Source organism: Tympanuchus pallidicinctus, unplaced genomic scaffold (genome assembly GCF_026119805.1).
Source record: "Tympanuchus pallidicinctus isolate F22 unplaced genomic scaffold, pur_lepc_1.0 scaffold19, whole genome shotgun sequence".
Taxonomy (NCBI): Eukaryota; Metazoa; Chordata; class Aves; order Galliformes; family Phasianidae; genus Tympanuchus; species Tympanuchus pallidicinctus.
The window spans coordinates 10,561,393-10,577,488 of NW_026294710.1; the positions used below are offsets into that span (position 1 = coordinate 10,561,393).

Below are 16,096 nucleotides of genomic sequence, written 5' to 3' on the forward strand. Positions count from 1 at the left end.
ATGATCTAATACGTATTCAAAGGACCAAAGTCTGGAATACAACACAGGTCTGTCTCCTGCGTTTCCAAATTAAAGGCAAAACTCCTCGTTAACATCTTGCTGTATTCACAATTATTTCTTCATGGCCAAGGGAAAATCCATCTTCCAAGGGGGTAGAGAGAGATCTCTCATATCACAACCAGTGTCCATAACAGATGGCAAGGGATTAAAACTGGAAGAGGAATTCATTTATTTGGAGGATGCTACCTACAAAGGTCTCAGGAGGGGTCCTGCTGCACTGCCTCTTGAGGGAAATTTGAACTTCTATTTGATGAGGACTGGGTGATCTGCCCAGGGCTAATCATTTCACATTTGGGGGATAGAATGCTTGATTGAGGCAGAATGGATCCAAGATCCAAGTCTGTGTGTTTCATGTCAATTTCTCGTACCAACAGAAATAGCCTGGCAAGGTCCAATTATCTCTGGTTTCATTATAGCCCTTGGAAGTTATTTAGAATGGAAAGTCCCTTCTAAAGCATTTCAAATGAAATATTTGCTGCTTGAATAGATTTACAAGTTAGGTAGCATCTGAGCACAGATTTTATCACCTTTCATTATCCTTTCCTTTCTGTGGGACACTGAAGTGTCATACAGATGAACAGCACAATGTCATTTTCAGTTACAGAAAATCAACCTCAGTTTAAGAGAGGTAACAGCCTCCAAATATATTTTGGCTTTTTTTAGAGGTTGACTGTTCAAGGTCCATGGAGCCTCATTAACATTAAGATGCTCCCATGATTTGTCAGGACAAGAACGGGAAATGGGAAATTTTTTCTTTTTGCTCCATGTGCACACTTAAAATGAAGTTGTGATAATGAAATAAATGTTTTAATCCTAGCAATTCCTTACATATGCTTGTTGTGAAACCATGAGGTGTATTCCCAGAAGGCCCCAGCAATCTTTCAATCTCATTGCTATTAAGCCTCTTAAAATTGCTACAAACAAGTAACACCAGTGCTTGGATTTGTTTAAAGTAAGAGCTAAAAATGAACTTCCAGCAATGACATCAGTGTTGATAATATCAGTCTCTCTAGTCCTGGGCATGAACAGACATCTCCTGCTCAACCCAGCAGGGACTCCAAATCTGTATCAGTTACTTCAAATGTAAGGCTTTTGAAAGCACCAGCTGTGCCACGTTAATTTGCTACTACAGAGCTTACTAAGACCAGAGCAATGAATTGCTTGCAATGTTCGTGTTACTGATGTGGCTGATTAGGAGCTTTCAAGGTTGGTTTGAGGTAATGTAATCTACACCTCACTAAGAAGATTAAGTAAGTTAAAATAAGGTTACTGCAAGCAGTGGACTGTTGCATCTTCTGCAAGACTCTTGCTAATTATTGCAAAGCTACTGGTCTTTGCTGCAAGCATTGTTTCGGCTGTTGATTTCACTGGTTTAGGAAGCAAAGAGATGTGTGGTGCATTTTAATATCCCAATTAAAAAGGAATCCGTGGAAAACTAGCAGAGAACTGAGAATACCATCCAGAAATGGATAATATCAGCTTTTTCCTTCTATTCATTTTCCTCTTTACAAGCAACAGTTTTCCAGATGCTTTCAGGTTGCCATGTAGATAGACAAAAACACAGCCTGCTACTTGCTAATGAGTTTATAGATTCCATTGCCTTCCAGAGAGACCAAAAATCACCGTTTGGTAGAGGATTTATATTATTATTTATTTTCATATTGGTTCAATCTATTTTACCATAAACCTCCCCTGAGCATTACTGAAGAGAGAAGTCTGTTTGACCTGGAGCTAGAGTTTGCAGTGTTTGCAAAGGGGCCATTTTCCCAATCTATGTTGGTTTACTTGTATTTACTACTCACATACATGTGGTCAAGCGAGATGTGGTCAAGTGTAAGATCATACTTCCTACTGTATTCTCAAGTTGTTTTAGCAGTATTCTCAAAATGCTTAGTCATCTACCTGAACTGATGATTTGATGGACCTCGTAAGCTTCTGATAGAGCAAGCAGCTGAATTTCCTCCTGGTTCACTGGAGGATGCAGCTGAGGCAGAATATGTCACTACAGGGAATCACATAGACCACAACAGATCTCATGTTGTGTCAGATGAAACTTGACCAGCCTTCCTCCACGGCCGTGTTCTTCACACTGCAGTGACCTGGGGATAGCTGAAGATGAAGAGCTGCTCCCCTCTCTGGTGCTGCTGCTGTGGGTGCCGCAGTGGAGGATCATGAGGTGGTTTCACACACCATGACTTTGTGACATCAAAACCTGTTGCTCAGTGCTGTCACCGTGGTGAAGCCTGTCCAGCCCCACAGCATTCCACCCAGAACCTGCATCATACTCAGCATGCCCACTAGGGTTATCCAGCAGTCAGCCTTGCCTGGGCCTAGTCTTCCCAAAGCCTTCCAGGTGCTCTTATAACTCCCTTTTCCTGTTTAGCTTTCTACCAAAATAAACAACATATCGTTATTTACGTTTACCCAACCTGGCCACAGTTGTTCCCTGATTTGATATTTTGGATACCATTCAGACATGGCAGCCTACAACTTTCTCATGAGCGGAATGGAGGGGCAAGTGCTGATCACTTCTCCCTGTTGAGAGCGACAGGACCTGAAAGAACAGCATTTGTACACTGCTCTCAGGCATTTGAATTTTGGGTTATCCTGCACGGAGCCCAAGTTGGACTCTGTGATCCTTATAGGTCCCTTCCAACTTTGGATATTCTATGTTTCTGTGTATCTGACTCTACAGATTTGTGTGTATGGGGATGAAGTTACTGTTGATATCTTTTATATTAGGAACCTGATAGGAAATTGATTACATAAGATAGAAGAAAGACAACAGTGTATTTAAGAGAAGTGTTGTGGCACCAGCAGTGATGGGAATTGGAAAGAGAGGATTCATTACTCATGACAGACTACTTGAGATGAGACATGGAAATTCAGTCCTTCCAGTGCTAAGAGAGGGGAAACTGCAAATATAAGTTGAGACTCTACTTGGATTGGACCTAATACAGTGTAAGTCTTTTGTTGTTGTTGTTGCTGTTGCTATTGTTTAGTCCTGATTTTACTGCAGTAAAAGAGAAATCAGCCAGGCTCTTTGTATCCACAGTGGGTACACCAGCCTAAATTTATCACTGTCTGAACATGGAGAAGCAAGTGGCTGTCCCATGGAAAAAGAAGTGCTGGAGTTTGACAGGCATGGTTCTTGTTTTTGTCTATGACCTCATTTTCCCAGGCAGAGCTATCCTCATCCCTCAGCCCCAGTTACATGAATAGAAAATGGGGAAACCATCCTGCTCCTCCAAAGAGGAATGACTGTATTACTGTTACTAAATATCTTTGTCACTGTCCTGATCCATTGAAAACACAAGGAGAATTCCATCCAACAAGGTGAAATAGATGGGCTGGTGATATTTAGTATTCCAGCATCATCAAGAGAGGGTATTTCCAGCCGTCAAATCTTGAGATCTTTCTCTTGGATCTCTTCTCCTTCACTTCCCATAGACTCTGTCAGGAGAGAACTTTTGCAACTGAATTGGTGCACACCAGAACTTGTCTGCATGTGGCTAGAGATGAACTTTCTTTTTGATGTGGCAGAAGTTGCCCTGCGCATAATTCCATTCCTGGTCTTCTCTCTGTAGCATTTTCCTCTTAGAATCACTTTATTTTGCCATAGTCAATATTTCAGGTGCTGTTTGCTTTTAATTTGGTGTTTATTCTCAGCATTCTGATTTTATTAATGTGTCCCCTTGTTATCATCTTTGTCAACATTAATCCAGGACTATATCATTTGTAGCAGGAGTAATATGATTACTAAAGGGCTCCCTGACATAATTTGCTGCCCTGTTAACAGTAGCAATAATTTGAACAATTAGTGAGGCCTCGACATGGGCTTTTACTTCTTTGTCACATAGGAATACCTCCTCAGTGAAGCTGCCATGCTATTTATACTGCACTGTCAAGTCCCAGACTGAAATAGTGCCCCAGGAGAGCAGGCTGTAATCAGTCCCTTTGCAGTGACTGGATGAGCACTAAATAAGTCCTGGCCTTGATTATATTAATGAAGTTGCACAGGGAATGCCCATCCAGAAATCCCCAGACACCATGCAGATAGAGCAGTCTGTGTTCTCACAGCATCCCTTCCTCCTTCCCGCAGCCCCAAGGAAATTGCCTACAGTCTCTGCCAACACCAGAGCTTTGATTCCAGAAGGGTAATATCAGCTCTTGAGGACCAAACATGATGGGAGCTTCCACCAAGATGTAGTAAAGCAACCTTCCAAGTGCACAGCTGTTTTCTCTTGCAGGGTCACGGCAGCAGTGGCTCTGTCTCTGAGGCTGAATATCTCCATGCCCCTTGTAAAGTCTATACGAGACTTAATGGAAGTCTCGTATACTTATGGTTTCTGACCTTTGGGTGGTTCTGTGTGGAACCAGGATTTGGACGTGATGATCTTTATGGTCCCTTCCAGCCCATAATATTCTATGTTTCTAGTTTAGTGAAAAGTATTGGTGATAGGTGGACAGTCGGACTGTATGATCTTAGAGGTCTTTTCCAACCTTGGTGATTCTATGATTCTATGATTCTATTCTGATTCTGCACCAGTTTGCACCAAGCAACTCCTGCAGGCTAGCAGTGCAAGGTATTGCTGGTACAGCTGTGTGGCATGTCAGAGAAGGGCCCAAGTCACACAGTCATGTGTTTTACCATTTCTTACGCTGGAAGTGGAATTGAGGCAGTATGTCTCCTGTTCAAGAGCATGAAAACTAGTGATGGGGATGGAATTGCCTCACATCCTACAGGTGCCTCTGCACTCTGACGCAGTCCCTTTTTCAAGCAATGCAGGATGTAGGATTGAATCAGAAGAACCATGAGGAACACCCCAAGTTCTTGATTGGCCAGTCAGGTGAGGTTCAACCCATGGGTACACATCAGTGCACAGCAACACACAAAAAAATTCTGTATCTCTAGGGAAGGAAAGCTCCACTAAGCACCCTGGAAAATTTCACATGGCAAAAACCTTGTGCAACGTCAGAGCTTAAAGCCACTGCTTTAAAGTTCTATTTTTGGAACTCATTAAAATAGATACAATCTGTGCATAAAATAAATTACTTGCCTTATAATTTTCACTTCACTTAGAGATTTATCAGTAACAGCAGTAATTAACAAACTTGGGTTTTTTTTCCAATATTGAGGTCCTGATTCAGCAAGGAGTTTTGATGGGGTTTGTACTTGGCTAAGCTTCTCTCACAGAGCAGAGCATATGTCACAAGCATCCTCCCAGCCCAGCACTATGTACCCACACCTCTACCTTCCCTTTGCACATTAAGACTCACACTGGAACATTCAAAGCCACCTTCTTGGACTCAGTGGACACATGCTTTCAGCATTTGCAGATGACCATCCCTGAAGGATGTGGTTGGATGGAATATGGCTGGACTCCATGCTTGTCTGAATTTGGGCTGAAGCCAAGTTTGATCTGATTTGCATTTAGTATACCAGATTTATTAACTATATATATATATTTTATAAATATATAAAAACTATATATTTATTAACTATGTATCTTATTAACATAGATAGTTATATTAACTAACTATCCTATATAGTTTAGGATTAATTATTATAACATGGATGTACAGCCTCATTCTTGCATCACCAACATAAGAAAAGATCTGCTCCCAAGGATCTGGCCTTCAGGAAGGATGCTTGGAGAGCCAGGCTCAAGTTGCCTTCTAGACTTACTCTTTATTATTTCTTACAATGAAGCCCATCAGTTGGATTTCAGCATGAGGTTAAATCTCAAGCAGGTTAGAACCTGTGAACTCACCACTAAAGTAGCTTGAAGTCTGTATTTCAGAGGGACAGACCTTAAGACTGACTGGTTGAAGGAGTGAGTAAAATAAGGATAGAGCAAACAAAAGAGTGCAGCCTGCTTTTGCTTTAGCAAGAAATCGGCATCTGAAACCGGGAGAAATTTCATTCTTTTTCTGTGAGTTGCATGATGTGATCAAACAGGAATAAGTATCTGAAATTAAAGGCCAAAAAAATAGTATAGTTGAAATGCTGATTTCTCTTCAAGGCACCCTGAGATAAAAGAGTTGTCCCCAGGGAAATGAGAGACCAGGGGAAAGCATTAAAGGCACGGTTGATGTCTCTTCCACTCTGCATATAATCCCCTTAAAGTTGGAATGTCCAAATGTTTGCAACGATGCAAGCAGGGCTAATACTCTGGGATCACATGAGCAATCATCTGATTCACAGGTGAAGATGGTAATAAAGTGGCTGAAATCCAGCTGCCAGCAAGAGGGCAAGAAACAGCAGGCTTGTCTGGTTGTGGTTCATGCCGTAAACACCTCTTGAGATCAAGCAGTAAAAATAATTAGGGTTGGGAAGGCAAGGAGAGAGGTTCCCAGATGGTGTGGGCAGTAGATAAGGAGTCAACGTTTTATCTGCTGCCAGGCCATCCGCTCTTCCAGTTTGGTGGCTGTCTCAGATCTCCAATATCCAGGGCCCTGTGCTGTGGAGCTGTCAGAGCACTGCTGCTTCCAGCATGGATGAAAGGTTGGACAAGCTGTGTCTTGCTTTGAGGTCTGATTATGCACTTCTGTGTTTATACAATGGAGGATAAAGTCTCGCCAGTACAAAAATGGCTTGGCATCCCTTTCCAGAGGATTGGCAGCTGGATTGGATAACACAGCTTCATCATTCACAACTCCCATGCCACGCAAGGTGTAGCAGGGATATCCTGTGCCAAACCTGCGGCCCTGCAGGGTATTTGAGAGAGCCTTACCCAGATACTAGCTCTACGTTTGTTTGTTCTTTCTCCAAATAACAAACACAGCAATCATTATGTCCATGATGATCTGCACATCAACACGACCTTTTTTTCCCAGCTCTGCCAGTACCCAAAAACCATTTACAGTTTGCCCAGAGAGAAAATCACGAACAGTTTCTTACAGCCCCCTATGTATCTGAATTTGTTTGAGATATCTGACTTTTCACTAATGGTGCATCCAATCAAGATGTTGGTCAGGGAGCATCTTTTGTTGTGCAAGTTCCTCAAATAGGAGAAACATTTACAATTACATCGACTGCAACAAAAAACTCTAGGGCATCTTCAGGCTCCAGGGAATAAAGTGATCGACTCTGAGGTCAGGAAGAAACTCTGTTCCTCAGGGCAGCATTGCACAGCTAGAGCTGCTTTGCAAATCCAACGCCTTTCTGTTAAAGCACACAGCCCTGAGCCTCCAGCAGTCAGGTGGGCTGTTCCAGCATGGAAATATGCATTGAGAAGGACAGGTCTTTGAGAACAGATGAAAAACAGGCCTGGTCAAAAGCAGATCCATGTCTTAAGGTCTGTCTGGAGCTACTCACTACACTACTTTTTTTTTTCTTTTTTTTTTTTTTTTCTGTTTACTGTTATTTTTCTGGCTATATAAGTGATAGCAGAGCAGAGCAGAACCAGACTTTGTCTTGGATGATCACATCACGGTGTTTGTACTTGGTTCATTTTTCTGAGGTCATGTTCATAACAGAAGATGCTTGGGCAGTTCTGTCTCTACAAACATGTACTATCACTGTACAAGGTTTTAGGTTGATGGGCTCTAGCTGAAAGGATGCTGAGCTAAACTGGCTTGCTAGCGAAGCAACTTTCAGTAGAATTTATTTTCTAGAAAAGAGCCATTTTATATATGACATCCCTGGTACCAGTGTTTAAAACAAGGTTGGCAATATAAAAATGCAAGAAGACATTGCTAACCCCAGGTTGATTTTGAATTTGTTCAAGCTATACAGTGTTGTGTAACACCTTTCTTCTTTGGACAATGAAGCAAGATGTGCCAAAGGCAGAGAGGCATAAACCCTAGAGGTCAGCCAGGTTGGATGTTAGGAAGAACTTCTTAGTAAGAGTGGTGCAGTACTGGCACAGGGAGGTGGCACTGAGGGATGGGCATGGTGGGGATGGGTTGATCGTTTGACTAGATGATCTTACAGGTCTTTTCTATATGTAATGATTCTATGATTTTCACTGGGGAGAAGAAACTGAGAATGGAGAAAGAAATCTTGTATTCCCAGGAGCTCAGTAGGGATAGCGTTTGTAGGGATGTGCCGTTCAGCATCAGGAGGCAGCGAGAAGCAGAAGGAACACTAGGTCGTGCTGTTTCCCCAAATTCTGCTGCACGTTCTGCTTGTGGACTGAATGTTGCTTTCTGCCAGGGATTAGCAGAGAACTTTGATTGCACTGTTCGGATGTTCTTGCAAGGAAATTAATTGCATTTGCTGCGTGAAATGTTTTGAGCATGAAGGAAAAGGCACAAGGCAGATATTTATAGGGAACTTGATCTTAAATGCGAGAGCGAGTTTGCTTATATTACAGGGAATGATGAATAACGGCAACAGTTCAGAGGGTTTAATTAGCCTTCCTGCTAGGCTCATCAAGAGAGGAAAATACAGTGGAATTATCTTAGGGTAGAAACTCAGCTGAGGGTTGATACTAGGACAAATGGGTGCCATCTGGGTGCAGGGAGGAGGCTGCCTACCCAGCTCTATTGAAGTGCATTGAATACTCAAATTCACTCTACCTTAAGGCTGAGCACTTAGCGAACTGCTGCAGAGTAATCCTGTCCCAGTAGGGAAAGAGCTCAAATGAGTGGTGAGTTGGCTTTGTTTCCCTCACACGTTAAAGAAAACTCCCCACTCCCAAAGAAGAGGTTCTTTGTGTTCCCGCTGTTAAAGCAGGGCTCGTGCTCCCTAAGGGTTTTGAATGAATACACAAAATCTGTGTGGGGATTTTGAGCTCTGTAAAATTCATTGCTGTGCATGCACTTGAGCAGCACACAGGAGATTGAAGTATTTTCCTTTAATTTATCAGGAAGCTGTTGCAGCTTCTGTGGCACTTCAAAGAGCATTCTATACACTTCTTCTGCACCTGACGAACACAAGGCCACGGCATTGTTAAGCTGCAGAGGGAAACGACTGCAAACAGCAGCCAGGGCTATCTGATGCTCATAAGCTTGGCTATAGCTGCACTGTGTCAGCGTACTGACCCATAACTCCAGTCTGGTCCAGTTAATCCAGATCCATACAAACTGGAACTGTCCTGAGCCACATAGAGAATCGTGGAATCGTGGAATTGTTTGAATTGGAAAGAACTCTTAAAGGTCATCTAGTCTGTCTCCACTGCAATGAACAGGGACACCTATGACAGGGACATTTCTTGTCCAATCTCTTGCCTAAACATGAACTCATGTTCACATTAGGAAATACTACTTTTCCAAAAGAGTGGTCAGGCTCTGGAATGGGCTGCCCAGTGAGGTGATGGAGTCACCAACCCTGGAGGTGTACAAGAAGCATTTAGATGTTGTGTTGAGGGACATGGTTTAGTGAGAACTATTGGTGATAGATGGATGGTTGAACTGGGTGATCTTGTAAGTCTTTTCCTTGGAGATTCTATGATTCTATGATTCATTTTTAGCTTGTTTGTGGATTTTCTGCAGCTCTTCCTCCTGTAGTACAGTTTGGATATTTTTGGTGGCATAACCTTTGGTTTGGGTTCTCAACAGCATGTATGGGGATAATGTGCTTAGTAAGAAGCAAGTACTGGGATGTGAACTATTTTTTCAGGCAGAACCAAACAACTCACTTGTCTTAACCACACGAGTAGAATGGGAACATAATTCAGAGTCATAGAGTATGCAGTGCAGGACATGTCTTGGAGAGCTGAAAAAAAGATGATCTCCATAAGTAATGTACAGTCAATAAATACTGATAAATCCCCAAGATTCAGTGCAGTCTGGGCTGGGCCAGGCCACCTGCTGTTCCCACAACCAGAGAGTCAGATCAACCCTGCTGTAAGAGCCAATCAAATAATGTATATGGAAGTCAGTATTTACAAATCTGTGCTCTTGCACGTTCCTTTTTAACCTCATTCCTTTGATGATGGTTGGAAAATATCCCTGAGAGGGAGCGGACTAAGAAAATGAAAGGTTTCTACTGTACAGGTCACCACCCTAAGTTCTATCTGAGTCAGTAGTAGCTAACAGATGCAGATGAGTCACTAAGGGGCATTAGGCAGCTGGGAACCTGGTCCATCTGCCTTGCTGGATAAAGGGAAAGCATTGGATCTGTAAATCTGGCCAATATATTTTTGTCTGCTTGGTAAAATAAATATAAAATGAATAGATGTACTCTGCTTGCGGCCTGCAAAATGAAAGCTGTCAATACTGTGAGGGTAAGTGCAGGTTCAGGAGCAGATGGGTTAAGAGACCAGCTGTACACACAGTGACTTACAGTCATTGTGAACCATGGTGAGGACATGTGCACATAATCACAAAACCACAAGGTGGCTGAGGCTGAAAGGGACCTCTGGAGATTGTCTCTTCCAACTACCTGCTCCAAGCATCTACAGCAGGATGCCCACCATGCCTAGGTGGGCTCTGAAATCTCCAAAGATGGATATCCACAAGCTCCATGGGAAGCCCATGACAGTGCTCCATCATCACTGTAGTAAAAAGGGCACCTCCATCCCTGCTTCCATCAACCTCACCAAAAGGGCACATTGCACACATTTCTCTGGAGGTGTTCAAGAGAAGAGCAGATGTGGCACTGAGCAACATGGTTTAGTGGGCATGGTAGTTGACAGTTGGACTTAGTGGTCTTTTCCAACCTTAATGACTCTATAATTCTATTTCTTGACACAAAGGCAGAGACAACTTGGCAAGACAAACATGATTCATTTCAACTGTACTGTATTTATTTCATAACAAGAGAGGAAGCCTTCAATCAAACTTCAAGATTTGTAAAATAATGAAAACAATCATCATTACATATAACAGGTGTTGGTTGGTTGTTTTTTTTTTGTGGGAGGGATGGGGGGGAATGTGTTGTATAATGAAAAGTTCAAAAAGGACTTAGTTCCCTGTGCTTCAACATGTAAGTCATCTCGTATCAACAGGGTTCAGGAACCATGTTTTTATTTTACTACCTGACAGGTTTTGGTGGAGCTTTTGGTACACGCGCTTGACATAGATGTAGATGAAGGATGCTCCATTGGTTTCAGATGGCTTTTCCTGCTTTCCTAAGCTCTGTTGTGGCCATTCCTATCTCTAAGTTGCTGAACACAGGGTATTTGCTTGTAAGAAGTGCAGTCATATCTGTCAAAGACTATATGACTGTATTCTCTCATATGACATAATAACTGCGCAAACAGGCACTGAGGCTCCAGAATAGAACAGCTTAATTGGTTTGCTTTCCCTGGGAGATGCAGCACCAGACAATGAACCACAATGGTTTAAATCTATGCTGAACAATAGCTTTGTCTAGAAGTAGGACATTTTTAGGCAATGAAGAACATTTGGGGTAGAACAAGATAACATTTTTCAGATGGATAGCTTCTTTGCTAATGAATGCAGTTTCAGGCTAACTTGAACTATCCACAGACTCAGGCTGACTTCAACTAATGTTTTCTGCTACACAAAAAAGGGAGCCAGTCTTTCTTGACAAACCAGGAAAGCTCATTTTTATCATTTCAACATTTAAATTGCTCAAGAAACAATTGTGTCATAAAATTTAGCTTGATTATATTTCTTTATTTTGAAAAGCATAGCCCTAAACTAAGCAAAATATGTCATTTTCTCTCCAGACCAGATAAATTCTTCTACCTTTGTGACAGAGAAATTAAAAATTGCAAAGGGAACTTATTTAGACTTTGCACATGGATCTGATCTGGGACTTTGCTTGTTTTTTCCACTGCTTTGGTGTGTGACCAAAGTGCACAGCCAGCAAGCTTATCTGATAAAGCCAGTTGTACCAGGGTCTCTCTGAAATAAGCCCTGGATATGTGACAAATACATGTAGTGGAGTTCTCCTCTAGCAGCCTCACACTGCAGAGCTGATTTATGGTTTTGGTGCATGTGGTTCAGTCTGCAATCTGACATGGTCGCACATAAGCTGCCCAGCCAGGCTTGAAGACTCCTCTTTTCTCAACTTGCCTGTGTGATATGGGGAAGGTAAGAGGAATGGGGATCAGCTTTAAAAGTCAGAGATTGATGTAGCTGCCACCAGTGTGTCTGCATTCACTGTCTGTGATCTGTCAAAAGAAAACTTACTGAAATAATTCTTGCTAACAGACAAAATATGCATTTTTCAGGCAATCTAATGTTTGAGAGGCCTCATTAATAATGGTTGCAAAGCATGGAGAAGCTATAGCATCTATCTGTGGGTCACAAGGCATTTTGCAAGCACTATCTGAGCTTCGGGAGATAAAAAGGAAGAGATTATTCCAGGACTGATTTTCATAGAGGTTTCATGGAGGTGCCTGGAGAGACTGTAAAAAACATCAAAGTAGATTAAGAGTTTTAAAGGCAGTGGGGTTCAGACACCTGATTTGCTATTGCATTTCACAAATCAGTCAGAAAAAGAGACATTTGAACTAAGCAATTTCAGGTGTCTGATGTACTTTATGCTGCCCCTGCATTGCTCTGCAGTCCATGGGAGGGTGAGGGAGGGAAGAAGCTGAATTACAGCCATGCTCTGAATCACTCTCAAGAGAACTCTCTCTGACAACATGGCCAGTATTGTAATGTTAGAGATCTGCCGGTCAAACCAATGTTCACCTGCCCCAACATCCAGCCTCAACCAAGTAGAAGAAGGAAAAAACAAAGCAAGTTTGGAGAGCTCCTTCCCCAGCATATCCTCTGCTAGCCAAGGATCACTATTTTGGCCACTTCCTGATTTGGTCATGCTTAACAACTCTTTATGGACTTTTCCTGTGCCAATTTGCCTAACTCCATTTCCAACCTATATACTTCATTGGCTTCAGTTGCTTCCTCGAGTGATCTTTTCCCTATTTTTGTAATGTAAAGCTGCTTCTCCTTCTAAATATGCAGCCTCAGAATGTCATTGCATAGTCCTAAGTCCTGGTGTTATACAATGAAATAACAACAAAAATAAAAATAATCATAATAATCCTTCTTTATTCACCATCTCTGTGTCCTTCATGATCCTGTACTCTTTGATCATATCTTCCCTTTGTCATCTTTCCGAGTCTGAATGCTCCTTATCTATTTAGTCCTGCAATGTAGGAAATTGCTTCTTACATATATAGGGAGCAGGTGGTTACGGCTTAATGCAAGATTCTGTATTTGTCATTGAGGATTCGTTCTCCTTGCCCAGTTTTCAAGTACAACCACCTTTGAAATGGCACACAGTAGGCACTGAATTGTGCCCAGTGCCCGGATTGAGCAGGGAGGGGAACATGAAGTGTTTTACTTTATGGAGGAATTGTGTAAGGCAAAAAATAATAAGTAAATTCAAATATACTGGAGTTGATTCCAATTATTATCTCAATGAAGTAAGAGGTTTTTCATATCCGCAATTTGGTTATGCTGTAGTTGTAACATCTCAGCTGTTAAAGTAGCACTTGTGGTCTTCCCCTGGCGCCCTCTGTCTGTGGTTCATGGACAACTCAGGAAAATCAATGCCCCCCCAGTGAGCACCCGTGTGCTGCCACTGGCAGGAACTTCCCAACTGAAGTACAGCTGCCCCCAAAGACACACAGACAGTTTCACAGGGACATAATGAGCATTGCTGAATAGCCAAATATCTCTTTGTGTGATGTCAACTTGCTCATGTCCAACATGGCTGTTGTTGCTGTTTCACCACCAACTCCGAGCAGCAGCTCTCAAAAAATGAGGCTTGGAGCCTGGGATGAGATTTTCCTCTAGCTACCAAATGCAGAGTTCCTACAGTGCCAAAAGTGTGTGAAGGGTGATTTAGATTACCCAATCCAAGAGCCTGATTCAGTTGCTCAAACCCAAGCTGCCATTTGAGAAACTCTTCTGGCCTTGCGTCTCTGGATGAGGTGCATCTGCTTATCTGGAACTCACAGACCACAAAAACTCTAGATCTTTCAGGGGAAGCCACAGATCATGTATTTTTTTAGAAGCCTTGTAGACCAGAAGGTATGCTAATGCATTCAGGTCTCAGTTCATGGATGTCCTTAGTGATCATAGCTCTCATGAGGCCCTTAGGAAATGTAGATTCTCAGCTTTTTTTGTGATCTGTCCAAAAATACATGACAGAATCAAAATAACTCAAGGTTGGCAACTGCATCCACAGTGGGGATACGTTTCTCAGTTGCTCCCCTATGTTCTGGTGCTGTTCTCAGAAGTTGTGTGTAAAGCTGCCCGAGAAAAACTTTCTTGAACAATTCTACATGCTGTCTTTTCTGAACCTATTGCATTTTTTTAAGTTGCCTTTCACACAGAATCACAGAATCACAGAATCACAGGGTTGGAAGGGACCACAAGGATCATGAATCTCCAATCCCCCTGCCACATGCAGGGCCACCAACCTCCACATTCAATACCAGACCAGGCTGCCCAGGGCCCCATCCAACCTGGCCTTGAACACCTCCAGGGACAGGGCATCCACAACTTCTCTGGGCAGCCTCTGCCAGCACCTCACCACTCTCATAGTAAAGAACTTCCCCCTGACATCCAACCTGAATCTTCCCTCCTTCAACTTAAAACCATTTCCCCTTGTCCTGCAGTTATCTACCCTTTCAAAGAGTTGGCAGAACTAGAGGGAACAGTAGAGGGGAAGAATAAAGACTTTTCCACCCTGGGGAGATAACTGTTGAAAAAGAAAGAAAGAACAAGGAAAAAGGTTAGATTGTAATAGTGAGTGGTGAAGCATGTCCTAGAGATGTGGAAGAGTGATGCTGAACGTGTCCTGTGCAGTCCTCCTCCAACCACTCAGCACTCTGCCTACGGGGGCAAAGCTTTCTTCCAGATTTTAACTAAAAAGTCATAAATGTCTCCCTATTAAACATTTGTCAAAACTGGCCTATTCTTCCAAAAAAAAAAAAAAAAACCTGTAAATCTTCTTTCTACAGAATATATGTATTTAAGAACATCATAAAGATGGTTTTCTAGGTGACCTACAAAGGGAAATGGCCCATGTGTGTGTGTCCCTTCATTCCTCCAGCCAGTGAAACCAGTTACATAAGCAGAGCAGTAGGCAAATGACTGAATTATCACAGATTAGCAAAGTTATTGCCATTAAATTAATTAACATTACTATGTTTTATGTTATATTGAAATGTGCTGGAAGCATGCAAGTATCTTCATTTCAAGCTAATGAGTAGCAATTTGTTAAGCCACAATATCTTAATTTTTTGCAGTCATCTTGTCTCCATCCTTTCTTGAGGAAAAAACTGTAATATTTGACAGTGACAGGTTTCTGTTTCAGTGACATAAATAAAATCTGAATGTCCTTGGTGCTTGACTCAGAACAAACCAAAACATCCTTATGAAATGAAGCAGAGCATATATTTTAAAGTTCACAGTTATCAGAAACATTGAAGATGTTTAGAAGAACAAAAGAAAATCAGAATTTTTCTTTCCTGGGGTTGAATGCTCCTTATGTTTCGTTTCATTCATGCCCAGGGCCAATTCAATGGAGATGCAAATGTCAAGACCACCACAGAGACTGTCCTTGAGGGTCTCATATGCCTTCAAGAGTTGTTTTACAATAGCCCAAACCATCTACTGCAACCATCAAGCAGGATTCTCACTGCTTCAGCTGATGGCTTAGGTGGCACTGAAGTCTTGTGATACAATCCAAAGCAGTAGGGACCTCCTAGAATGCAGTGTCAACCATTATGTAGCATTCTTTGAGTGTTTTTTTCTCAGGTTTTATTCATGTACCATCTGTTTGCTGCATGTTTTTTGTTAGGGGTCTCTAATCACCCCATGTCACCTGCCTTCCCCTCTGCCTTTCTGAGCCTTTTGCCCACCTGTATCAGTGAGAGGGCTGTTAGGAACTGTTGGGGACCAGCCCCATTCAAAGAGATGAGCACTTTGATTTCCAGGCTGTTTTTCCCTTGTGCCTCTGTCCTCCCCACTGAATAAACCCAAATATCCCACCATATACCTCCATAACTGCCTGTTTTTCCTGGCAAAATGACTGCGGCCCTCATGTGCTTTCTGTCCCTGTGGTGAATCTCGATGCTGTAGAAGGAGAGAGGTACAATCAAGGAATGTGTGTCAGCTCCAAAATTGTCCCAAAATTGTTTTTGATTAGTAAACA

At 42.3% G+C, this 16,096-nt stretch overlaps 1 protein-coding gene across 2 annotated transcripts in view; it reads left to right on the plus strand.

Moving 5' to 3' along the window:
* The window catches only part of FRMD4A (FERM domain containing 4A), a 351,201-nt gene that overhangs the window by 118,261 nt on the left and 216,844 nt on the right, over positions 1–16,096 (plus strand). The window contains exon 1 of one of the 2 annotated variants that reach the window (XM_052681195.1): positions 11,989–12,012. The exons of the other annotated variant lie outside the window; for it this stretch is intronic. Coding sequence (XP_052537155.1) covers positions 12,004–12,012 — 9 coding nt within the window. The 5' untranslated portion in view covers positions 11,989–12,003. Of the gene's footprint in view, positions 1–11,988; positions 12,013–16,096 lie in introns of those variants that run through there. 2 annotated transcript variants of the gene reach the window in all.